This window comes from Sprattus sprattus (assembly GCF_963457725.1).
Source record: "Sprattus sprattus genome assembly, chromosome: 12".
NCBI classification, from domain to species: Eukaryota; Metazoa; Chordata; class Actinopteri; order Clupeiformes; family Clupeidae; genus Sprattus; species Sprattus sprattus.
In genome coordinates, this window is record NC_137910.1 from 5655183 (window position 1) to 5682590 (window position 27408).

Genomic DNA, 27408 nt, shown 5'->3' on the forward strand with positions numbered 1-27408 from the left:
GCGGCGCGTCGTCGTCGGGCATTAGTCATGGGCGTCTGGCCAATCCTTTTGGGACGCATTACAGCGCCGCAGAGCTCTCCATCATGGGAACTTAAGCCATTAGTGAGAGGTAATGCCTTTTAATGTCACCGCCAAACTCATTTATTTTAATTGAAATTTTCATTTCTTTCTCTTTCTCTCTCCGCCTGCCTCCACAGTTGTCCACCCCCTCACACACACACACACACACACACACACACACACACACACACACACACACACACACACACACACACACACACTTCCTCCAGCACAAGCTCTTGCTCTGTTCCTCTCTTCCTCCCCCAAGGTTTTTTTTTATTCCCGCCCAACCATTGTGTGGGTGTAAGTGGGTTGGGGGGGGGGGTTGTGTTGTAGGTGTGTACAAGTTTGTGGGTTGTGTTTGTGCAAGCGAGAGGAAAGGGGGAGAGCGAGAGAGAGAGAGAGAGAGAGAGAGTGTGTTCCAAATAAAAAAGCTTGTGAAACAGGTCCTGTAATGAAAGGCGGTGGATTGTGTGGGGAGGGCTGAAACAGGTGGAGAAGTAGACGACAAGGAGAGGAGAGAAGGAGAGGTGAGGGGATGAGTGGAGGAGAGAAGGGGAGAGAGGAGAGGAGAGGAGAGGGGATGAGTGGAGGAGAGGAGGAGAGGAGAGGAGAGGGGATGAGTGGAGGAGAGGAGAGGAGATGAGTGGAGGAGAGAAGGGGAGAGAGGAGAGGAGAGGGGATGAGTGGAGGAGAGGAGAGGAGATGAGTGGAGGAGAGAGAGTAGAGGAGAGGTGAGGGGATGAGTGGAGGAGAGAATGGGAGAGAGGAGAGGAGAGGGGATGAGTGGAGGAGAGAAGGAGAGAGAGTAGAGGAGAGGTGAGGGGATGAGTGGAGGAGAGAAGGGGAGAGAGGAGAGGAGAGGAGAGGGGATGAGTGGAGGAGAGGAGAGGGGATGAGTGGAGGAGAGAAGGGGAGAGAGGAGAGGAGAGGAGAGGAGAGGGGATGAGTGGAGGAGAGGAGAGGAGATGAGTGGAGGAGAGAAGGAGAGAGAGTAGAGGAGAGGTGAGGGGATGAGTAGAGGAGAGAAGGAGAGAGAGTAGAGGAGAGGTGAGGGGATGAGTGGAGGAGAGAAGGAGAGAGAGTAGAGGAGAGGGGATGAGTGGAGGAGAGAAGGAGAGAGAGTAGAGGAGAGGTGAGGGGATGAGTGGAGGAGAGAAGGAGAGAGAGGAGAGGAGAGGTGAGGGGATGAGTAGAGGAGAGAAGGAGAGAGAGTAGAGGAGAGGTGAGGGGATGAGTGGAGGAGAGAAGGAGAGAGAGTAGAGGAGAGGTGAGGGGATGAGTAGAGGAGAGAAGGAGAGAGAGTAGAGGAGAGGTGAGGGGATGAGTAGAGGAGAGAAGGAGAGAGAGTAGAGGAGAGGTGAGGGGATGAGTAGAGGAGAGAAGGAGAGAGAGTAGAGGAGAGGTGAGGGGATGAGTAGAGGAGAGAAGGAGAGAGAGTAGAGGAGAGGTGAGGGGATGAGTAGAGGAGAGAAGGAGAGAGAGTAGAGGAGAGGTGAGGGGATGAGTAGAGGAGAGAAGGAGAGAGAGTAGAGGAGAGGTGAGGGGATGAGTGGAGGAGAGAAGGAGAGAGAGTAGAGGAGAGGTGAGGGGATGAGTGGAGGAGAGAAGGAGAGAGAGTAGAGGAGAGGTGAGGGGATGAGTGGAGGAGAGAAGGAGAGAGAGTAGAGGAGAGGTGAGGGGATGAGTGGAGGAGAGAAGGAGAGAGAGTAGAGGAGAGGTGAGGGGATGAGTGGAGGAGAGAAGGGGAAAAGAGGAGAGAGGAGTGACGAGTGACGCCGCCTCCTGCTTTAATGTGCGAGAGGCAGTAATGCGCCTCGTCGATTAGCAGAGTTTCATCTTCACATCATGGCACGGCTCACCTCGTCCTCTCCTCCTTTCTCTCTCTCTTCTTCCCTCTTGTTTTACTCTCTCCTTTTCTTTCACCATCTGTTTTCTTTCTCTATTTCTTTCTGTTTTCCCCCCCCTCTGTCTTCCTCCGTTTTCTCACATTCTTTCTCTATTGTGGTTTCTTCTCTCCCTCCACTCTCAACCCCTCCAATTCATCTCTCTCTTTATTTCTTGTTTTTTTTCATCCTCCCTTCTCCTCTTTTATCACCTTCTCCTCTGCTCCCTTCTTTCTTTTTTTGTTTTTACTGCTCTTTCTCTCCTCACAGTCGTCTCTCCCATCTCCGCCTCACTTTATATTTCCTTTTCCCACATATTTGTCCTGTTCTGTCTTTACCCTTTTAAGTTCCCCGGCGACTGTCATCCCCTCTCCTATCTGCCCATCCCTCTGTTTTACCCGCCACGTTCTTCTCTCCTCCTTCTCCTCCCCTGTTCACTGTTGTAAACTTGTGTCATTTGTGAGGGGCTCTAGTGTGAGGGGACAGTGAGAGTCCACGTGTCTACATCACTCATATTTACAAGCTGAGCATGACGGACAGGCTGAGAGGAGAGAGAGAGGAGGGGAGGGAGAGGGGGAGAGGACAGAGAGAGATGGGAAAGAGAGAAGAGAAATAGAGAAGAAAAGGTGAGAGTGAACCGAGAGGGACAGGTCAGGATGATTCATATGGCTTTGTGTTCCTATGGGGAGGGGCTCTGTGCAGCAGCAGCAGTAGGGAGGGTCCTTCTCCAAGGGAATAACACCACCAGTATGAGGTACCTTTCTTCCTTTGTGATCACGTGGACTACCTGAAGCAGTCCCACATATAGAGGGGACCCAGTGACGCACAGACACACAGACACACAGACACACAGACACACAGACACACAGACACACAGACACACAGACACACAGACACACAGACACACAGACACACAGACACACAGACACACAGACACACAGACACACAGACACACAGACACACAGACACACAGACACACAGACACACAGACACACAGACACACAGACACACAGACACACACGTCCAAATCCACTGCTCCAAAAGAAGCAGCCATCAGAGCAGGGTATAGCTAGGCAAGGCAAGGAGGTGCCTCTGGCCGTGGGCTGGTTACCTGAACCAGTGGAGGTGCTGAGGGGGGGCTGGTGGTAGCTGAGATGCTCGTGTGGAGGAAAAGATGCAGACAGGAGGGGTTCACTTGGAGTTGCCAGCTTGACCCTGGAACTGTTTATTGTGCTTTGGATGCCAGGCTGTTGTCTCATGACAGAATGAGTTCTTACTGGTGGCTTTTGTTTGATCCATTCTCTCCAACACATAAACACACTCACACACACACACACACACTGGGAAAATATTGCTAATAATCGCTCAGCCCACTGTTACAAATCCATTGTTCCACCTTGTTTTGCAACTTGCGTGGTCGAGGAGGAGGAGGAGGTAGGAGTGGTGGATGGGCTGAGCGTTGGCTAGAAGGACGGTAACATAGGTGAAGTGAGGGAGGTCCCCGCCGTCGCCACCGGCCCTCATTCTGATGCATGTGGTGATGTGGTGGACTCCTGGCCTGCTCAGTATTACATGTGACGGCCACCGCGTCCCCCTGACCTTACCCTTTCAGACGCCAGGCAGTCACACTCTCTGAATCTCAACAGCGGACGCCCCCCTCCCTCTCCCCCTCCCCCTCCTCCAGATCATCACACACAGTCCACACCAACGGAAACGGAACGTGCTGGAAGCATTAAAAAATGAGCCAGTTATACTCTCTCTCTTTCCCCCTCCCTCTCTTCCTTTCTCTCATCCCCCCTTTCCCTTTCTCTTGCTCTTCCCATCTCCTCCCTCCTTCTCTTACTCCTTCTCCCGTACTAACTCTCCCATACACACACACACACACGCACACACACACGCAATATTGCCTGCGCACACGCGCCCCCCCCCCCCCCCCATCCCATCTGCCTTTTCACCTGTCTCATTACTGCTGTTCTACCTCAGCATATTGCTCCCATGATGCTCACTTACATGGAGCTACGTGCGTATAGCTCACACACAAGGCCATCTCTCCTCCCCTCCTCATTCCTTCTCTCCCTCTTTGTGCCCCTCTTTTGGTTTCTCTCTCTCTCTCTCTCTCTCTCTCTCAAACACACACTCTCTCTCTCTCTCTCTCTCTCTCAAACACACACACTCTCTCTCTCTCTCTCTCTCTCTCTCAAACACACACTCTCTCTCTCTCTCTCTCTCTCTTTCTCTCTCTCTCTCTCAAACACACACTCTCTCTCTCTCTCTCTCTCTCTCTCAAACACACACTCTCTCTCTCTCTCTCTCTCTTTCTCTCTCTCTCTCTCAAACACACACTCTCTCTCTCTCTCTCTCTCTCTCTCAAACACACACTCTCTCTCTCTCTCTCTCTCTCTTTCTCTCTCTCTCTCTCAAACACACACTCTTTCTCTCTTTCTCTCTCAAACACACACACACAGACACACATCACATTTCACACAGAGCCAACGGAGTCATCTCATATTGATATATTTTCAATTTTATTGTTCAAATTCCCCTATTGCACAGTATTACATCTAGTGTTTTGTGTTTATATACATTTAGAAAAGCCTTCCTTTGAATACAGAAACTAGACTGCTGACACTATCCTGAAGTTGAACTGTATGAATACTTTATGAGATTATTTGATTAAGCCCACCCAGCCCACCCCACCCCCATAACAATCAAATAGAAGGTAGCAAGAGATGCAAAGAAAAAAGACAGAAGATGTGTTCGTCTGCTCCGGTTTACATAAATTACAGCAACACAAAGCCTTTTGTTTTGTTTTCTGAAAGGTCCCTCTGAAATGTTTCGTTATCGTTTAAATCCCCACATCTCGAGTCCTCTCGTTGTTCTATAAAAATATTTCTCTCTCTCTCGCTCTCTGCACGATGAACATATTTATTGCAGATCTCCGTCCCTGTGTTCCTTTGCATCGGCCTTGGAGGTGGGGGGAAAAATAGAAATGATCAGTCATTTGAAACATCCCTTGGACGATCAGCACATGAGGAATGTTGTCAAATCATTCCAGAGATCCTCCCAGGCATGAAAAGTGAATCCATTTGAGTGTGTGTGTGTGTGTAGGAGCGTGCGTGCAGGATGGAAGCAGAGAACGTCACCGCTGCTCCAAAGCCACGTTGCCGGGGTAACCCGAGCTCTGGCAACCAATGAGCTGTGAGAAAGCCAATCCCCCCCTCCTGAAAATATTGATTCCACACGTTCCAGAGTAGTTCTCCTGAAAATGGCCTCCTGTTCTGGGCCAGAAGCCACCCATTCCTCCCTCCACGAGCAGCTCGACAAGCCACGAGAGGTCCCTCAGCGTCCGTGCCATCCGTTGCACTCTCTTCACACGATTCCCTTCCCAGACACAGAGCAGTCCTTCCCACCATTGCGAATCATACTGCCTCGTCCGTCCACAGCTCTGGGATATCTGTAGGTGACCTGCTGGCGTGCAGACACCAGGTCATGGCTAGGCCCCGGTGCCTGCTGCCTTCCGTAAGCCAGTCCGTTAGTTTGGTCATCCTCAGGCTCCAGCCCAGTGTTATCTCCCCAGGGTACCCCCACAGGGCCAGTCCTCCTCCTCCTCCTCCTCCTCCTCTCTCACGTCCCGTGCCTCGCTCATTGTTCCCTTTACACCTCCTCCTCACCTCCTCCTCTTGGAGGTGTGGGGCAAGTCCACTAAGTTTCTCCCCGAAGCCTCTAATGGCCTACGGGGTTCAGATCGGCTCTCCTTCCTCCACTTCGTCTTGTAACTCTTCCTCCTCCTCATCCACCTCAGAGGGTGGTGTAAATGTAGACGAAGATGATGACGAAGAGGTTGAGCACCGTGCCAATGATGCCCAGCATGGCTAGAATGGACTCCTCGCGCTCCTCCTTGACCTCCAGATCCCGCACCTCCTCAATGGTGAAGACCGTGCGGCCCATGCTGCTGGCCAACACGAGTCACCAACCTGCAGCCACTTTTCTGCACGGGCATGGGTGGGGGGGGGGGGAGGCCCAACACACACAATGGAGCCAGGGAAAGGAGGAAGAGAAAGAGAAAGAGAGAGAAAAGAGTAGTTTAGTCACAGTGGGAAGGTAACAGACAGCCTGACAGGCTTATAATACAGAGGTAAATCCTAGCTGCTGTTTCTTTTCTTTGTGGAGCTGTTTTTAATCCTCTCCCTCCCACACCCCCCTGCTTCCCAAACGGCTCCCCAGGGAAAGATGGGCGAATCAGCACACCACCTCTCTCTCACAGCCCACACCTAAGGCCACATCTCAGATGAGAAATGAAGAGGGGGGGGGGGGGGGGGGGGGAGACGGAGAAGAGAAGAGAAATGAGAGTGGAGCAGTCGAAAATGCCTTCACATGCCCAGGAGAGGATGGCCATATTGGGGAATCGAAAGAGAGAGAGAGAGAGAGAAAGAGAGAGGGAGAGATTATCAGGGTGCCATCTCCCCTCCACCAGGCAGCCTAGAGAAACAGGGAAACGCAGGAGAGATGCATGTTGGCTCAGGGTGGCATGCCTGTGAGGAAGCACTCTGACGGAGAGTGATGTGTACCGGCCAGCCAGGCTCTCCTGAGACAGCAGTTGCAGAGAAGGCTGAATGATTTATTGCATGTTTTGAAAAAAAAAGGGAAAAAATAGATAATAGAAAATATTCCCTTCCCACGCGCACGAGCCAACTCTCCCAGAAGGGACCCCTTAATTGCTCGGTGTTTGTGTACGTGCGTAGTATTCCTGGGAGGCTGTTAATGGGGAGCGAGGAAAGCCTTAGGATGGACTCGGACCCCCCCCGCAGGCGTGCTCCATCACTCATACACCCTCACCCCACAGCCTCACTGAAACACCCACCAACACAAATAAACCCACAACAAAACAGTGGTCATTTAACCACCAGCTGAGACACAACAGAAAACAGAGCCTAGCACAATGCAGCCGAATGGCAAAGGGAGAGACCCTCTGAATGGAGAGAGCTAAGCAGAGAGAGAGAGAGGGGGAGACAGGCGGAGGAAATGAAAGTGGCTTACCCTACTGCATGAGAAGTGCAGGGTGACATCCAGCATGCTTTTGGATGCTCAGCGGAGAGGCATGGCGAGGGCCACCGAGGCATGGGGAAGGGGTGTGCCAAGACCACAGCCTGCCTGCGCGTCCGAGCTCCCGGCCACAGACGCCAAACGGAAGAGGGGGGGGGAGAGCAGCCGATCTAGAGCCTCATCTCATCCAGTGTTGCGCCGTATGTGTGTGTGTGTGTGTGTGTGCGTAGACAACAATGTCTAATGGTGGCCCCCCCCCTTTCTTTCTCTGTCTCTCTCTCTCTCACGCTCCTTCTCTCTCGCTGTCTCCCTCTTGTTACGTTACCAGCCTTTTCCCAGTCTGCAGCAACCTCAGAATGTTCGTTTATCCCGTCGTTTTTAACGCTCCCTTCAAAGTTATCTTTGTTTTCTTTTTCCTCTCTTTCCTTTTCTTCTGTGATCAGTTCTTTCTGTTTTGTTTTTAACCCACTAGCTCAGCTTGAATGGCTAACACAGTCCATACAAGGGGCTAGGAGAGATCCTCTTCCCCAAACAATCCCCCTCCCTCCCCACTACGCTCCATCCTCCAGCTCTCTCTCTCTTTCTCTCTCTCTTTCTCTCTCTCTCTCTCTGTCCACCCTTCTTTAAGCGCCTCCTCAGCCCCCCCTCCTGCACTCCTCCTCTAGCTCCTGTTCCGCTCCTCTTGTCTCTTTGACCCTCTGAAGCGCTCAGGAGCGGAGAGAGCTCCTCACAGCTTTCAGTGACACGTGAAACACGCAACCCTGCCCCCCTTTATCGCTCCTTCTTTCCCTCCTTCTCCTTCTTTCCTGTTTTGGGTTGTTCTGAGAAAAAAAAGCGATGCAGTCACAGTCTCTTCGAAGAAAGACGGTTATTCTCAGCTTCTTGGCCGGGGCATTCCAGCCTCTCTGTGTGCTCCCCCCTGAGCGGATTCAGGCAGCCGGAGGACGTTCCAGAAAGCTCCGTTGCCGGAGGAGAGTGAGAGAGAGAGAGAGAGAGAGCGCGGCGGCTGGTGTCCCTCCACAGACCTGTGGCTGGAGAGCTCTGGTCCACGCCTGCTCCTCCTGCACGCTCCTGCACTCACAGCCCCGAGCTGCTGAAGCTAACTGCCCTTTTTCCTGCTGGTGCTAGGCGACGGCTCCCCCTCTCCCAGGCGGAGAGCAGCGTTGCACATCGCAGAAACCAAAACGCAGGCTGGAGGAAAACGTCAGGCGCTACAAGGACGGCACACGATGGGAAGCAACTAGGAGAGAGGAGAGAGGGAGGGGGAGAGAGAGAGAGAGGAAGGGTGGGAGGGAGAGAGGGGCAGAGCAAGCGAGCGAGCGAATGAGAGCGAGCGCGACAGAGCTCACACCAGCCCAGTCTCCTGCCGACACCTCTGGTGGTGATCAAAAAAAAGCCCGGAGCCCTTGAAAATCAGCAAGGAGAGAAAACAAAGGAATGTTGTCTTTTTAAAAGAAAAGAAAAAGGGTTGGGGGCGCATACAATTGGGTTTGAGGAGAATGCCTGTGGAGCGCGCTCCATCGCTCCTTTTGTCAGGGCTAGCTGTCACGCAGTGTTTGGAGAGGAGGAGGAGGAGGAGGAGGTGGGGCAAAAGGGGGTAGAGAGGAGGTACCTCACATATAAGTCGATGCCGGGAGAGGGGCAGCAGAGATATCTGGTCTTCAATAGTGCTGTTGGGGCTTTATTTGTTATTTGTTTGATAGTGTGTGACAGAGTGTGGGCGTGTGTGTGTGTGTGTGTGTGTGTGTGTGTGTGTGTGTGTGTGTGTGTGTGTGTGTGTGTGTGTGTGTGCGCGCGCGCGCGTGTGTGTGTGTGTGCACGCATGCGCATGTGTGTGTGTGCAACTGATAAACAGCCCCTATGAATCACTCGAGCGAGGACTCTTAAAAGAGTCTTGGTCTGTTGGCCTCCCCATCATTGTTGCTTTTAAAAAGCTTTTTGTTTTTCCTCCTTTCTTCAGCACAATGCTTCCGAGGAGGCCCCTTTGTGTGTGTGTGTGTGTGTGTGTGTGTGTGTGTGTGTGTGTGTGTGTGTGCGCCACGCACTGCTCTTTTACCACGTGGAGCAGCATGCCCCAATAAACAAACCTGCCCAAGGTTAAACAACAGCGAGATTTGACTCCAGGGATTCGCACTCACACACACACACTCACACACAAAGAAAGAAAGTGTGGGGGGGGGGGGGGGGGGATTCCATCAATGGCATGCCATGTTGTATTTATTTAATCTCATCCACATAAAATATGTCGACGTGTGGGTGAGCCAGTCAGCATGTTTCCCCGGCAGAATGACTCACTCTCCTCCCCTATGCACCCCCAGAGGGTCCTCCTACTCCTCTAGTTTTACTCCCAAACTACTGCTGATCCCTCTCTCTCTCTCCTCTCAGCTTCATGCATTCTCCTGCTCTTCTTCTCTTGTTTCACTCCCAAACTACTGCTGATCCCTCTCTCTCTCTCTCCTCTCAGCTTCATGCATTCTCCTGCTCTTCTTTGGTGTGTTCAGTCACTAACACCCAGCAGAAGGCGGAATTGCACTCTTTATCTCTCTCCATCTCTCCAACCCTCTCTCTCTGTCTCTCTCTCTCCAACCCTCTCTATCTCTCCATCCCTCTCTCTCTATCTCTCCAACCCTCTCTCTCTGTCTCTCTCTCTCAACCCTCTCTATCTCTCCAACCCTCTCTCTCTGTCTCTCTCTCTCCAACCCTCTCTATCTCTCCATCCCTCTCTCTCTATCTCTCCAACCCTCTCTCTCTATCTCTCCAACGCTCTCTCTATCTCTCCATTCCTCTCTCTCCGTCTCTCTCTTTATCTCTCCAACCCTTTCTATCTCTCCATCCCTCTCTCTCTGTTTCTCTCCCTCTGTCTCTCTCCAACTCTCTCTTTCTCTCTCTTCATCCCTCTCTCTCTCCCAACCCATCTTAAAATCATATATCACCACAGAGCTGCACATAAATACGTTGGTTTACTTCTATTAACCCTCCAGCGAGCCGTGCCGTGCGATCAATTATTTATTGTTCCAATTCACTGTTACTCTGACCCCGAGGCAGCGGGGGTGGGGGGGGGGGGGGCTGGGAAAGACTGCAGGAGGGTCAATAAACCAAATCCCATGGCCTGTGAGGTGTGTGATGTGAGTCTGACCTCTCACTCTGTGGTTGAACACCGTATGTGTGCATGTATATGTGCCTGTGTGTGTCTGTGTGTGATTGAGGTGTGTGTGTGTGTGTGTCTGCACATGTGATTGAGGTGTGTTTGTGTGTGTGTGTGTGGTAGGTAGAGATAGTGTGTATTTAAGATGTGAGATCAGCGGAAGGCTATCCCACAGCTCTGGTGTGAATCGACCCTCCTTGACCTGTGACCTGTGACCTGTGACCTTGATGCCTGAATGCAGAAGGCCCGGGTGTTCAAGCTAGCAGTGGAGTTCCATACCGTTGCACTGTGGAGGTTTACATAGGAAAGTACTACATTCCATCCACACCTACTTTTATAGTGGTCTCCACTCTGCTTAGATGTTTAGTTATATATTTATATATATATATATATCCATTCATAATTCAATAAGGAAATATTCCGATATTTCAGAGTATATTTTCTCTCTTGTGGCATGACTAGCATGTCGTCATTGCTGGCATTCACAGGTCAGGGTCTGAGTCACACATCTGCAGCTGCCCTCACTGCTCACAGGTCCAGTGCTGAGGTGCCCTCACTGCTCTAGGGTCCAGTGCTGAGGTGCCCTCACTGCTGAGGGTCCAGAGCTGAGGGTCCAGTGCTGAGGGTCCAGTGCTGAGGGTCCAGTGCTGAGGTGCTGAGGGTCCAGTGCTGAGGTGCTGAGGGTCCAGTGCTGAGGGTCCAGTGCTGAGGGTCCAGTGCTGAGGGTCCAGTGCTGAGGGTCCAGTGCTGAGGGTCCAGGGCTGAGGGTCCAGGGCTGAGGTGCTGAGGGTCCAGTGCTGAGGGTCCAGTGCTGAGGGTCCAGGGCTGAGGTGCTGAGGGTCCAGTGCTGAGGGTCCAGTGCTGAGGTGCTGAGGGTCCAGTGCTGAGGGTCCAGGGCTGAGGTGCTGAGGGTCCAGGGCTGAGGTGCTGAGGGTCCAGAGCTGAGGGTCCAGTGCTGAGGTGCTGAGGGTCCAGAGCTGAGGTGCTGAGGGTCCAGAGCTGAGGTGCTGAGGGTCCTTACTCAGCCTCTGCTAGCTCCAGGGTCTGCCCAGCATGATGCCCCAGTCAGAGGATGCTCTCAACAGTCTCCGCATACAGCTGAGATGAACACTGATCTGATTTACCTTTCTACCGCACAAAATAGAAGAAAGGGCAAATCTGAAGACAAAATGCACCACCTGCTTGAAATAAGGAGTACGAGTTGTGGACGAACAAGTCGCGTTATGTTATATTTTTTTAAAACCTTTTCACAAGAGACAGTTTGGCTTTGAAGGCTTTCGCCTCGCTCTTGTTTGCCCTGCTAGTGTTTGCGCCTCACTGTGTGCTCGCTCTTTGTTGACAACACTCCACACACACACGGAGGTCAGGAAGATTGAGCGGTGCATTCGTCTGAAAGCAGCCACCACCTGCTTCTGTTGCTGAAGAGCTAATCATTACAGAGTGATCGTATGTGAGCTCACTTTCCTAGCTCAAGCCATCCTCAGTCAAGTCTGCTGGAGCCTTCATACTCTTCATAGCTTTAACAAAACATACCTAAACAAATAGACATTTTTGAGAGAGGAGGATGGTCATTAAATTCTTTTTTCACAGCCAGAGAGATGGGTTGCCAAGGACCGCTCCCACACACACACACACACACACACACCCACACACACACACACACACACACACACTTTACCACCTGCCCCCTGCATGCACACACACTCAAATCATCCCAGTAAAATGTGCCCCCCCCCCCCCTCCAATCTCCTCCATGCGCACCTCCTCGCTGATAATTAGTATCCCCACACTTCAATCATCCTAACGCGAGGAAATCACTGTGCGGCTCAATTAAGGGAAATTATCAGTTGAGCTAATTCTCTCGCGTCGGGCTCCGCGCCGCCCTGCCAGCCAATTTAAAATGGATCAAATTGGAAAAGTCAAATTACAACTGCAGGAATGGGGGAGGCAGGAGGAGGAGAAGGAGGAGGAGGAGGAGGAGGAGAAAGGAAATCATTAACGACCCTGGTGTTGAGCTGTGCCCGCCTAGAGAACGCCGTTATTGAAGGGCCTCAAGGCTAAGGCTGGGGTTTATTTCTCTGTGTGTGTGTGTGTGTGTGTGTGTGTGTGTGTGTGTGTGTGTGTGTTTGTGTGTGTGTGAGCATGTTTGTTTCTTACACATGCTGAGCTCTCTGAAGGAGTGTAAAACAGGCATGACTGAGTGGCCTGGGATTATGAGGTCTCCCGTGTTGAAAAAATGGCCACAGCTCTTATTATTGACGTCTTCACTTTTCGGAGACATTTTACCGGCACGTAACTAAAGGAAGAAATCCAAGTTCCTTTAGCTCTAGAGTAAATACTTCAGCGCAGGCCTCTTGAGGCTCCCTCCCCCACTTTATCGGGTGTTCTCTTGTAAGGAACCTAACGAGCAAAGCAAACAAATCTTACGCCAATATGACAGGCCGTCTCATGACAGATTTTCCCTGCCGTGTGAGTGACTTGTAGATTTCTCACAGATTTCTCGCAGATCTCTCTTTAGCAGGGCAAAACACACACACACACACACACACACACACACACATCTCTTTAGCAGGGCAAAATAACCTTGTGCGAACAGATGCTTGTTTGAGCTGCATGAGGATAAAGCCCTTGGCAGCATATTTGTTTTATGAAGCCTTAAAAGACATCAGAATTTGGTGACAAAGGCAGAGTGGCCTCCTATTGTGGCTTTTGGGCAGATGAACATGTTCGGAATGGAACAGTTGGCAGGATCTGTTTTTTAATTGCGTTGTCGTTTTTTTTTGCTTTACGGGTGTTAAGCACAAATGTAATGGGCACTGAAACACACACATATTTACAACTAGTGGCAGAAATAAAGACCGGGGATGTATCTAGATATGCGAGTGTGTTCTTGAGCTTTCATACCAATTAGTTGTGTCTCCTTTTTCTTCGACTTGAATGTAATGCATTTACCATATTGCAATACACAATAGCCACAGTCTGATTTAAACACAACACAACTCACCCACACTTTCTCCTAGTCATGTTGACATGCACACCTGGCACGTACGTTGCTGCTCCAGCACTCTTGCACCTTCATAACCCCCCGGGGTCTGTTGCTGTCCTGTCATGTACGGAAGCCGGCGTCGCTCGTGCTGTTCTTGACCTAGGTCGACAGCTTGATCCTCTTTCGTCACACCCCAGCTCAGAGTTGTGTGTGTGTGTGTGTGTGTGTGTGTGTGTGTGTGTGTGTGTGCCCCATCCTCCATTTGTGAGTCAGCCCCATCTCATCTGTCAGATCCTGCCGTCACTACGCCACACTACTAGCTACGGACACACCATGTTGCAGCGGTCGACGTTACCCGACTCTGAATGAGTCAACAGAGGAGCGGCGCAGGAAAGGGAGTCTTCCTCATTAGAATGGGACCACACACACACACACACACACACACACACACACACACACACACACACACACACACACTCTTCCTCATTAGAATGGGAGAGGGCGGCATGGTCCTGTGGCCTCTGCACTCCCAGTCCCATGGCATTTACACGGGCAGCGTCTGCTCATAATGAGCCCAGTCCCCTCCTCGCCCACATCTCCAGGTTTATTTCAGAGGGTAGAGATCACACACACACACACACACACACACACACACACACACAGAGAGATACTCACTCACTCGTGCACAAACACACACACACACACACACACACATACATATGCTAATTTCCCCAACAAGGCTATGCTTATTTTAAACAGGTGCCCTTTTTAAAAATCCATCCCATCCCCCACTCCGAAAACCATGTTTCTCCCTCCGATTCTGCACACTACAAAAATACCAAGTGTCAATCCAGCCACCGTCCGGTTTCATTATAAGAATCTGAAGATCTGCTCCCTTACACACACACACGCCCACACTCTGTCACACACTATCACACACACTCACTTGGTCCTATTGCCGTGGCCCACCTCAGGACTAAATTGGACTGAGCCTGTGTGTAGTGGGCGGTGGACAGTGGATGTGTCCTCTCTTAATGAGAGAGAGATGGGAGAAGTGTGTGTGTGTGTGTGAGCGGAGAGATGGGAGAAGTGTGTGTGTGTGTGTGGAGATATGGGAGAAGTGTGTGTGTGTGTGTGTGTGTGTGTGTGTGTGTGTGTGTGTGTGGAGAGATGGGAGAAGTGTGTGTGTGAGCGGAGAGATGGGAGAAGTCTTTGACACGAGCATGGAATGTGGCCCGGAAGGCCAGAAGAGCGTGAGTTTCAGATCCCCCTTCCTGACACACGTCTAGCTAGTGCAGGTTTTGTCAAGATCAAGACTTGTTGGGCTGCTTGGGTTCATTGTGCTCTCTCACGGCACAGAATGTCAGAGATGCGCTGCCCCAGACCCAGATGTCGTCATGATTTCTGTATTTGTTGATTAACAATTAGAGGTTTTAACTTTTTAACTTTTAAGAAAGTAATAGTCCATCTAGACCCAAGTGTAGTTAGGTGGTTTGTTCTCTGCCTCAGTCAGCTGATATAAGTTCCTTACATAGAGCGGTCAGCTGATATGAGTTCCTTACATAGAGCGGACAGCTGATATGAGTTCCTTACATAGAGCGGTCAGCTGATATGAGTTCCTTACATAGAGCGGTCAGCTGATATGAGTTCCTTACATAGAGCGGTGCTATTCGACAAAACCAGTGATGATTCACCGCATACCTCAAGGACGAATATTCAAAGCAGCTTAGGCCACCTTACGATGAAATGAAAAAGTTTCATGACACGCTTATGCATGCCCTTGGGTCGTTTGTGTGCATTTTAAGGTTAAGGCGTAGTTTTCTTCCCTAACTTTGTGAAAACATATTAACATTTGTCCCGAGGATTTGCAATGTCAGCCTCATCTACACATGCACATGCACATGAAATTGAGAGTCCGTAAATAAATTCAGTGCGCCCTCCGTCTGGTAATTGCCTGGAATAATTTCATTTTACCCGTTCCATGTGGGTCAGACTCAATTATCTCAGCCCAAAAAAGAGGGTGTGTGGATGTGTTCGGTCAGCATTCATACAACCAACAGTTCCATTATGAGGGCAACACGACATGTGCAAAAACTGTGCATTATGTTTTGGGCTGCATGAAGTTGCTCTAGTTGTGTAATTGTGCATTGTGAATATAGTAGTTATAATAGTGTAATTGTGCATTGTGATTCTGTCTAGACAAAGTCAACTAAATCATCGGACTGGAGGCAGCTTATTATCAGGGCTGAGTAGCGCTCTTCATATAACTCGATTGTGTGCGGTCCTCTGGAAGTGACTGAGTGTGGAATGTACCTGCTACTCCGAGTGCGTTTCAGTCACGTGACCGACAGTTTATTCTTTTTCGCTTTGAGTTAAATTAGGCGTTTACCGGAGACAAATGCCCTGCTCCTGAGCACCATTAGCCAAATGCCATACAACAACAAAAGACCTTGAGAGGCCGTTCACCTCCCATATATCTTGGCTCTGTGAAGCAGTGCCATGGGACACTGGAGATCGCCATTCGGAATCGGTCTCTTCCTCCTTCAGCTTATTGCCACACACAGTGGTGTAGTGGTCCCTGGAGAAGTGGGTATACTCTTATTTGTATTAAGCAGCCCATACAGCACAGGATAAACGCCCTGTTTTGAGAAGTGGGTATACTCATTGCTGACTGAAAAATAAGTGGGAATACTCCGTGTACCTGCGTATACCCTGGACTACACCATTGGCCACACAGGACGGGAGCATGATGCCTGCCATGAAGTATTGGCATCATGAAAGGTGGCAAAGAGCCTCTCACAGGGTGACACTCTCCCTCGGCTCCATCGACCCGCTCGGCCCATAAACATGTTCACGCTAGGCCGTTTCACTGAATTTAGCACCTGGCGCCGGTTGCCGGGCGAGTTCCAGCCTGCCGTGTACCATTAATGTGTGATTTTTGCAATAACTTTATTACTTTATCGATCCGCACGAGTGCCGTTCGGTGGCCGGCAGGCACCCTCTGTGAACTCGGAGTCGGGAGTGTTTGCTGCGAATTTGTCCTTATTGTTGGCCTTTATTTATCTTGGATGTGGATGGATGTTGGCATTCAATGCAATTTCAACGTTGTGGTGAAAGTCACTTAATGATTGATGTAGGAATCTTCTGAATCCATGTAAACCTTTAATAATGTGCATTATGCCATTCATCATTTGTCATTTCGCAGTTCAGTGGAAAGCAGTATCAATTTATTTGAGCGTGTTTTAAACCTGACCAGACATAAATATGTGGGAATGGAGGCTAGTGCTGGCTGAAGAGATGGATCTTGATGGGTGCAGGTGTTTGGCAGGGACGCCCAGCTGCTGTGTGGGTGGGTGTGTGTGTGTGTGTGTGTGTGTGTGTGTGTGTCGTCTCTCGTCTCTCTCTGAGCCAGTCTTCAGTCAGTGCCACCTCAGGGCTGCCAGAGGACGGAGTGCTACGCTAACATGACCTACATAAGGCCTAGCCTGTGCATATCTCTCTCTCACACACACACACACACACACACACACACACAGTTTCCCTCTTTAGCTCTCTCATTCCCTGACACTGCCATTCTCTCTTGTGCTTTCTTCATCCTGCTGTCAGTCATTTCTAAACCCCACACCCTCACTCGTGTGTGTGTGTGTGTGTGTGTGTGTGTGTGTGTGTGTGTGTGTGTGTGTGTGTGTGTGTGTGTGTGTGTGTGTGTGTGTGTGTGTGTGTGTGTGTCTCTGTCTGTCTGTCTCTCTGTCTCTCTGTCTGTCTGTCTGTCTGTCTTTCTCAAGCAGCAGCAAGGGCAGTATTGGGATGAGAGTTCTACTCTGCCCTTCCCCGCTTCTCCGTGCCTCCGTACCCAATCTAATTAATCAAACACAAAGAGGGTGTTGGTATTATCTTTCCACGCTTCCCTTCCCTTCCCTTTCATGCTAGTGATTAGTGAAAGAAAATGCCCAGTATTTAAATAACATGTACGCCCCACCCCTCTTTTGTACTCTGCTTGTGATTGGGTGGTTATGAAGCCTGACAAGCTGGACTGGCATCTCATTCGACACACCACGCTCTCGTATGCCTATCTGATTGGGCAGTGTTGTGTTATTGGGTGGGGTTGTTGTTTTTTGGCTTTGAGGATTTTCTCAGTCATCACATCACAAGGGCACTTTACATTTGCAGTCCCGGCCAGAGAGAGGACGTTTGATTTCTAAATATGGTGTCGTCTTTCACTCAACGATGGGGTGTACTCCATTGCCATTACCATGGTAACCTGATTATATCACATACTGTCCAACGTAGAGTGGCGGATCAGAGCTGACGTTGATAGCAAGCCGAATTGACAGAACCATTGACAAATCTTTTGACTGTCTGTGTGTGTGTGTGTGTGTGTGTGTGTGTGTGTGTGTGTGTGTGTGTGTGTGTGTGGATCTCCCTTGATGGAAGTGCCTGCCTGCGTTCTGTGGATAGAAGCAGGAGTGTGGCTGTCACTCCTGAACCAATCTGGACGTGCAGGAGCGGTTTAATGGTATGGAAAGGGAAGTGGGATCCGCCTCTGCTCAATATTTTCTATTTAATGGCCCATTAGGTCTGGGCTATTCTTGGAGTGGAGCTTTTTAGGATATGGAGACAATAAGCTTCTCCACTCGATAGCTTCCTCCGCCACTGTCGACACTCTCTCCTCCGGTACTCCTGTCGCTGTAGCTTTAGTGCCATGCTGTTTGCAGGGAGTACTGAAGCAGGTTTCACATGTATAATTAACATAATCCTGGGCTAAAGCTTTATTTGTGTCTGTTTGTGTGTGTGTGTGTGTGTGTGTGTCTTTCCTGGCCTACTTCTCTTTGCTGATTGCTGCGGGTATATTTTCCTTCTGCTCTGAGGTATGAGCACTTCTAGGCCCCCTGGTGATTGAAGCTGTGTGTGTGTGTGTGTGTGTGTGTGTGTGTGTGTGTGTGTGTGTGTGTGTGTGTGTGTGTGTGTTTACCTTTTAAAACACTCGGGACTTACTCATACCACCACCACCATGCAGTCCTTCTTTAACTCCCTGCCATCTAGAATTAGGTCCTCTGTAGCCCCACTTTTCAAATGAGATGATTTAGTTTTGTCACTTTGTGATGTCCGTCGTCATTCACTCAGGTGCGTTGAGTGTCAGTGGCTGTGCTGGTCCATCTGTAGTTCAGGTGTCTGTGCTGGTCCGTCTGTAGTCCAGGTGTCTGTGCTGGTCCGTCTGTAGTCCAGGTGGCTGTGCTGGTCCGTCTGTAGTTCAGGTGTCTGTGCTGGTCCGTCTGTAGTTCAGGTGGCTGTGCTGGTCCGTCTGTAGTTCAGGTGTCTGCGCTGGTCCGTCTGTAGTTCAGGTGTCTGTGCTGGTCCGTCTGTAGTTCAGGTGTCTGTGCTGGTCCGTCTGTAGTTCAGGTGTCTGTGCTGGTCCGTCTGTAGTTCAGGTGTCTGTGCTGGTCCGTCTGTAGTTCAGGTGTCTGTGCTGGTCCGTCTGTAGTTCAGGTGTCTGTGCTGGTCCGTCTGTAGTTCAGGTGTCTGTGCTGGTCCGTCTGTAGTCCAGGTGTCTGTGCTGGTCCGTCTGTAGTTCAGGTGTCTGTGCTGGTCCGTCTGTAGTTCAGGTGTCTGTGCTGGTCCATCTGTAGTTCAGGTGTCTGTGCTGGTCCGTCTGTAGTTCAGGTGTCTGTGCTGGTCCGTCTGTAGTTCAGGTGTCTGTGCTGGTCCGTCTGTAGTTCAGGTGTCTGTGCTGGTCCGTCTGTAGTCCAGGTGTCTGTGCTGGTCCGTCTGTAGTTCAGGTGTCTGTGCTGGTCCGTCTGTAGTTCAGGTGTCTGTGCTGGTCCGTCTGTAGTTCAGGTGTCTGTGCTGGTCCGTCTGTAGTTCAGGTGTCTGTGCAGCCAGTGGATAAAATGGAATGAGCTCCACCTGTGATCATTTTTTGCCTTACGCTGGGAGACTGCTGCTCTCCACTGGTTGTGCGTGTGTGTGTGTGTGTGTGTGTGTGTGTGTGTGTGTGTGTGTGTGTGTGTGTGTGTGTGTGTGTGTTTCACTAGTGTCTTCCCATCTCTCCGGTGGATGTCTCAGGCAGGATTGAGCACTGTAAATAAGCTGATTAAACTTTAACCAGCCCACTAGGCAGAGAGACAGAAGCCGCGTCTTTGAAAAAGCGGCTGTCTGCAGATATTGCCAGATTCGGGTGGATATGAGAAGCAAACAGAGACGCAGGCAGCCGAGATGCTGAAATCCTTTGATGGCAGTTGACTTCAGGCTTTATATCGATCACTCCCCCCTATAAGAACACAGCAGAGCAGGGCTCCTTCCAGCATAGCAGAAATATCTCACCTCTTTTAAAAAGAACTCGTACACCATGTACGGCCCCGTAGGACCAGAAGTTTTTAGTTTGGTGGTCTCTCTGGCTCAAAGAGAATACATGTATCTGAATAGGGCTAAACTAACACGTCGACAGGACCCACAGCACCAATGAGAATACATGTATCTGAATGGGGCTAAACCAGCACAGCGACAAGACCCACAGCACCAATGAGAATACATGTATCTGAATGGGGATAAACCAGCGCATTGACAGGATCCACAGCACCAATGAGAATACATGTATCTGAATGGGGATAAACCAGCGCATTGACAGGATCCACAGCACCAATGAGAATCCATGTATCTGAATGGGGATAAACCAGCGCATTGACAGGATCCACAGCACCAATGAGAATACATGTATCTGAATGGGGATAAACCAGCACATCGACAGGACCCACAGCACCAATGAGAATACATGTATCTGAATGGGGCTAAACCATCACATCGACAGGACCCACAGCACCAATGAGAATACATGTATCTGAATGGGGCTAAACTAGCACATCGACAGGACCCACAGCACCAATGAGAATACATGTATCTGAATGGGGCTAAACCAGCACATCGACAGGACCCACAGCACCATTTGTTTGTGTGACTAAGAGGGCTGGGTATTGGCACACATGCCCCGATTTGATTTGATTCTGATTCACAAGCTAACAATTTCGATTAAATCCATTTTAATTGAATTTCCGATTTGATAGTGATAGGAATGAATATGAAATGCTGTATAGTAACTTTCCATATACAGAGGCGTGTAATGTAGGATGGGCAGAGTAAATCTTTTCCCCGTAAGCCTTATCTTATTGCTCTAAACCCTGTTATTCAAGTTTAATGAAAGAGGACATATGGGGGACACTGCAAGTGCTGAAAAGCAGGACTGTCTTTATGAAAATAAGACATCTGGTCACCCTACTCACACAGATGTTCACAGGAATTTCCAGAGACTCTGCTTTTGTAAACTTCTAAAGAAAAGGACAAAGGCTTGTATGCCAAATGCTTTTTATTTGGTGGTATCATGGTGTTACTGTATACTGGGGTATTTGGAAACCCCAAAAGGTTTGATTTTCAATACCAATACCAAAATACAGACGTTCCTTTTTCTATTAAACTGATCTGAAGATACTGTGTAGAGGTCATGCATTGTAGTGCAGAACACGCGCCACCAAAGGTCAGTCTACTAATGAGCGAGAGTGACCACTCACACAGGACTGATATGTAACATTACTCACTGCCATCTCGCCCATGTTATCATGTGTTTATATTCACACTACTGTTAGTAGAGAACTACGTTTCCCACGCACCCTAGGGGGGTGATTTTAAATGTGTGTTCTGCGACGAGGAGGAAGTGGAGTGGTATCGAAGTTTCCCTCAAATTAGGTCATTTGTGCTCTATATGTCTCCTAGTTAATCAATTAAAAAGATATGGAATCTTGGAAATATTGCCACATGTAACTTTATCTTGAGATGACTTCTTTTCAACTACAAATGCAGTTTATTAGCCTCGTGATTCTATTCAGCTGCCAGTTGGCCACCACTCCCTGCACATAAGCTCCGTTCAGCACACTGATGTGTCCGTATCGGCTTCAGCAGTGTCATCGGGTCCTCCACCAAGATATGCTGAATCTATGGAAGAAAGCTGCATATTTCCTATCTATTCATTTTTCTATGGGTCATAAGTATTTAAACCCAGCAAGACTTGTCTAAGTAGGCTAATTGCATATAAGGTGCACAGCACAGCATTGTAGGAAAGACGATGTCACCCATTCTACAATGAGTTTTCCTCGCACCAGCAAGTCAGCTTCGACGTGCTTCTCATACTAACCCAGTCGTATACCGTATAGCCCGGTGAAATGTCAGGAAGGTATGACGGTGTGATGAAATGCCATCCCCTTCTGCCCCCTTCTTTCACCCCTCTGAATCCTAGCTGCCCTGCCTGTGTTGGGTGTGCACACCTCCATCCTGTTCCGTGTCCTTGCCTCCCGTCTCTTAATGCCACCGCCTGCTCCACTCCTCCTCGTGTTCTTTTAGAATTCTGGAAGGCCCCTCTGCCATCATCGCTGCTCCAGCAGGACAATTTCTCTGGCTCTCTCGCTGGCATACATTGCAGACATGCGCACACACACACACACACACACACACACACACACACACACACACACACACACACACACACTCTCATTGCTGTTCCTCTGCCAGCCTCATAGAGCAGGTGGCCACTGCTCTCTGTGCTTGTTTGTCTGTCTGTCTGTCTGTCTGTCTGTCTGTCTGTCTGTCTGACTGTCTTACTGTTTTATCTTTGCATGGCAGTTTGGAACTCACTACTCTCTGGGTATGTGTGTTACGGAATTGAAAGGCTGTGTGTGTGTGTGGGTGTGTAGGTGTGCCCTCACCCGCCTGTGTGTGTTTCTAGATATCCCTGGCTGACGCAAGCGGTGTGCCTGGACGTTCGGGGGGGCTCTATTTTGGGTGACGATGTTTCAACGCTGGCCTGAGTGTCTGGACAGAAAGACATTAAGTAGACCAGGAGTGCATTCATTTCAAGGACCCAAAAAAGTGTGTGTGTGTGTGTGTGACTCACCACTCAGATAGGGGTTCAGAATGAATCACCATCCGTGTCTGTTCCCACAGACCACACACACCCAAGTCCTCAAGAACAGCATGATGACTAGTGTTTCAAGGCATACACACACACACACGCGCACACAGAGAGAGAGACACACACACACACACACACACACACACACACACACACACACACACACACACACAAACACACACACCCACACCCCAAAGTCCTCAAGAACACCATGATGACTAGTGTTTCAAGGCCTGATTGAATACTACCAACTACTGATACTCAGGAAAAAGCGGTAAAACACACACTGCCCTTCCGCTCCTCCACGCCTCATAGTGGGCTCCTCAGGTGGCCTGGATTGCAATCTAATTTCATCTGTCCAAGTAAAGCTCGTCCCACACGGGCCTCTTGCACTGAGGCCTGCGCCGCTCTGCTGGGCTGACGGAGGAGGAGGAGGAGGAGGAAGAGGAGGAGGAGGCTCGGGGAAGGTTACCTCAGGCCCGGCCCCTGCCTGTGTCCTCAGCTCTCCAGCTAACGCTGTGCATCACCCAGTGAGAAAGAGACCTGGATCTGAATGTCTGATTAGACCCTGTCTCTCCTTTCTTTCTTTCTTTCTTTCTTTCTTTCTTTCTCTCTCTCTCTCTCTCTTGCGCTCTGTTGTTGATCTCTGCTGTCTCCTCCTCTCACTCTCTCCTCTCACTCTCCCCTCATCTTTCTCTCCTCTCTCTGTCTCGCGGAGAAACGTCTATTGCTGCACGCAGTAAATCAGTTTGTCTTAATGAAATGATCGCAAATGGGGGCTGGGCCCGACTGATCGTTCAAGGAGAGTAGGGAAGGGAGACTGACATTGACGAGGAGGATCAATCATATATACACACACACACACACACACGCGCACACACACACACACACACACACATCTCTAATCCATCCAGAGAGATGGTCCTGGGAGCTATTTGACTGCGGATGCTGTTGTCCCTTACATCAATCATATTGGCGGCAGCGGCAGCTGACCAGCAGTGGTTGAAACCCTTTCAGTCAGGTAGCCAGCCAGGCAGCCTTGAGGAGGTCCACACACACACACACACATACACACACACACACACACGCACACACACACACACACACGCCTCTGCAGCTGACCAGCAGTGGTTGAAACCCTTTCAGTCAGGCAGTCAGCCAGGCAGCCTTGAGGAGGTCCTCGCGCCGAGGTGCTAGAAGATGGAGCAGGCGATTGAAGCAGGGAGGGGAAGAGAGAGGGACCAAGATAGATGCATCTTTAAATTCCACAGAGGGAGAAGGAGAAGGTTCTGTGCCTCCAATATAAATGTAAAGCAGCCCAGCTACAGAGAATGCCATCCCAATACATTTGAGTCTCGCATGCACACACGCACACACGCACTCACAGACGCACAGACTGACACACACGCACACACACACACACACACGCACATACACGCACACACACACATACACGCACACACACACACACACACACACACACACACACCTCCCAAGCATGAATTCTTTCATGCATGCCACCAAAAACTGGTCTGCTGCTCACTGGGACGTGGTATTACACTTTTGGCCATTCCGTCGTTGTTTTTCTGTAACATAGTTTGTGTGCATTTGGCCAAGCAGCTACACATGGATCTTTTCCAGCCTGGAGTATGTCCACTCTCAATGCTCTCACACACCCTGCTGGAGGTGGGAGCCTGAACCAAGCAGACCCAAGATGTCTGCCCATCTCTGGCCTAGCCTTGAGGCCCCCCTCCAATGCTCCTCCTGTGGCCCCATGATGAGGTTGCCTTTATGTGAGTGGAGCTCTGGAGCCCCTGGCTACTTACCAGACACGCATATATGGCCGTTATGACCAAGCATCTGGCCTCATTCTGAAACAAATAGTCACAGGCACAGTAACAACGCAGCGCGTCATCGAACGCGTGTCCAACACACACACAGACACAGATGCTCAGTTTGGATACGTTTTGAGTGATGTTGGGTAGGCATTTGAACAAGGCTGCGTTCTTCTGACTGTTCCTGAGTGTGAAGAGCTGCCCGTCACTAGATCTGCCTGAGATGAGCGAGCCGTGCGCACTGAATTGGAGTGTCGGGGAGACGCTGAGAGAGAAATATTAGATTGACTGGGGGCTGATGGGGGGGGGGGGGGGGCAATCCATACAGCTCTTATCTCTTCTATCTCTCACACACACACACACACACACACACACTTGCATTGTGTTGGCTGTTGATGTATCATACTGGCTCTCCTATCCCACTGTCTTGAATTGAGCCCTCTCCATCTAATTGCATGCCTTATCGCTTGGTCTGCGGCTGAGTGTTGCGGTGTGTGTGTGTGTGTGTGTGTGTGTGTGTTCTTTCTCTGTCTCTCCTGGGCCACCTTATGGCTGCAGGCACACGGCCATGCAGGGCACCAAGGACCAGCTCGTCCCCCACACACATTTGTTCTGTGTGTTATCCGTTGACGGCAGTCGAAATTGACTCCCAGAGTCTTCTTTCTCTCTCTTATCACTCCATCACTTGCTGACTCTCTCTCTCTCTTTCTTTCTCTCTCTTCCACTCCCTCTGTGTCTTTCCCTCTCTCCCTCTTCCGTCTCTTTGTTCTCATTCTCTATCTGTCTCTTTCTCTTCTCTCTATCCCCCTCTCCGCTCCCTCTGCCCTGGCTTAGCCGCCTGAGGGCCGTTTCTCACACACACACACACACACACACACACACACACACACACACACACACACCTCTCTCGCTCTGTGCATCATTTGTCTTTTCTTTTGTGCTCCTCCCGGTGATCTAATAATCTTTAATATCCCTCCTCCACGTGCCGCTGGGACCTTTGGCTGCCAGTCAGCCCTCCGTCATCCCTCTCTCCCTCTACCCTTCTATTCCTCTATCTCTCTATTACTCTATCCCTCTGTCCTTCTATCCCTCTATCCATCTATCCGTCATCCCTCTATCCATCTATCCGTCTCTCCGTCATCCCTATACCCCTCTATTCCTCTATCTCTCTATCTCTAATCAGCCCTCCGTCATCCCTCTATCCCTCTACCCTTTTATTCCTCTATCCCTCCATTCCTCTATCTCTCTTTCCTTCTATCCCTTCCTCTCCTGCTGCTTCTCCACAGGCCGAGTGACAGGAATGTGAAGAAGGGTTTTTCTCTCTGCTGCTTTTCTTTATCCATGTGCGAGTGAGAGTGTGTGTATCTTCATGTCTGTTGGTCTGACGTATGTGCGAATGTGAACGTTGCTTGCTTTGTGATATAAGGGTGAAATGTTGACCCTGGGAGCTGTGTGGGTTCACCTGGGACCACTGCTCAGCCTCCACAGGGAAGCATGGGGAAGCATCACTGCTACACAACACTACACACACACACACACACACACACACACACACACACACACCTACCTCACATGTACATGTTTCCACTCCTATGAAGAGAGGGAGTTTAAATATTCATGTTGGCTCACTTGAAGTGTGCTAAGCAATTAAGCAGCACTTATGGAAGCATGTGGTATTTATTTGATCTGGCCGTGGAATGGGCTGTGCTGGCATGAAGGAGGTTGTTGTGAAGTAGGTGATCCTGTTGAGATTTTAATCGAGCTGTCCTCATCAAGACCCCCAGCTGTTCATCTGTGTAGTTAGTGTGTACCTGTGGACTTCCAATTAATAGCAATCTGTACTGTCTCTCTTCTTTTCTCTTCTTTTTACTCTCTCCCTCTCTTGATGTTATTTAGCTCATACCCTCCTGCTATGCTCCTCTGTCTTTCATCTTGTCCCTCCTTCCCTACTCACTCTCTCTCTCTCTCTCTCTCTCTCACTCTCTGTTTCTCTCTCTCTCTGTTTCGCTTTTATCTCCTCACTTTTCTCTTTCATCTCTCACTCCTTGTGCCCTCGCTCTGTCTTTCAAGTCTCTCTTACCCTATTCTCTCTCTCTCTCTCTCTCTCTCTCTCTCTCTCTCTCTCTCTCTCTCTCTCTCTCTCTTTCTCTCTTACGCACAGAGGCTGTATATTTTCTTTGTTGGTTTGCTGTAAATGTCATATGTGCCTAGCAGTATGCCCTGGGTTCTAACCCTCTCTCTCTCTCTCTCTCTCTCAGTGCTGGACATGGCTCGTCACGTGCCCCTGTACCGGGCGCTCCTGGAGCTGCTGCGGGCCATCTCCACCTGCACGTCCCTGGTGCCGCTGCTGCTGCCGCTGTCGGGCGACCCTGGCGAGGAGGAGGAGGAAGAGCGCTCCGAGTGCCAGACCTCGGTGGGCGCGCTGCTGGCCAAGATGAAGACCTGCGTGGACACGTACACCAGCCGCCTCAGGTCAGACAGATGGTACGCACAAACAGACCTAAGACGCGCGCGCGCACACACACACACACACACACACACACACACACACACACACACACACACACACACACACACACACACACACACACACACACACACACACACACACACACACACACACACACAACAAGCACACCCATCACCTTGGGTTGGGATCAGCACTCACAGCCAGGCAACATTGTCCAGTAAAACACCCAGAAGTGCTGCTTCTCTCCTGCTACTGCACTCTGTCATACATTTGCAACACACACATATACACACATATACACCGCAGGCATGCACGCACGCATGCATGCCGCTTACACAGTTCTTCACTAAATCACCCAATAGATTTCTGGAGATACAGCTAGATGTTACTGTAAAGCTGCAATCTCTCCACTGTGTTTTAAATCTTCCCTTTCTCTGCAACCAAGCAAATCAATATCCACTGCACTATGATTACCTACTGGAATGGCCTCTGAGTGTTTTGAATTAAGCCAGGTGCCATATTTCCACACTAGTCTGCAGTAAATGCAGCCTGCTCTCTTGAGTGTGTGTGTGTGTGTGTGTGTGTGTGTGTGTGTGTGTGGTTGCACGTGTGTGTTCCAGGCTTTCCCCTTGCAGTCAGTTCAGCTGCTATTTCAGTGTGGAGTAAGGAGGACAAAATGGCTCCTCACGCCGTTCACCTAAATGGGATTGAAGTCCTGCGTCCAATTCTGTTCCTGCATGAATTGCCATGGAAATGAAAGCCGTTGCACGGTCATAATGGATAAAGATAAGCATGCTCTTCTCATTCTTTGCTCTCTTCAAAGGAGGACAAAGGAAAAGAATGGAGAGACATCACTTGCAAAGTGCACATCTATAGTTCTTCTTCTTGAAACATCACTTGCAAAGTGCACATCTATAGTTCTTCTTCTTGAAACATCACTTGCAAAGTGCACATCTATAGTTCTTCTTCTTGAAACATCACTTGCAAAGTGCACATCTATAGTTCTTCTTCTTGAAACATCACTTGCAAA

At 49.9% G+C, this 27408-nt stretch overlaps 1 protein-coding gene across 10 annotated transcripts in view; it reads left to right on the plus strand.

Moving 5' to 3' along the window:
* Window positions 1-27408, plus strand: part of birc6 (baculoviral IAP repeat containing 6) — a 136978-nt gene that overhangs the window by 77914 nt on the left and 31656 nt on the right. For 7 of the 10 annotated variants that reach the window (XM_080848993.1, XM_080849000.1, XM_080848996.1 and 4 more), the window contains exon 66: window positions 26167-26392. In XM_080848993.1, coding sequence (XP_080705119.1) covers window positions 26167-26392 — 226 coding nt within the window. The remainder of the gene's footprint in view (window positions 1-26166; window positions 26393-27408) is intronic. The other 3 variants (XM_080848997.1, XM_080848994.1, XM_080849002.1) reach the window with 1 other exon arrangement.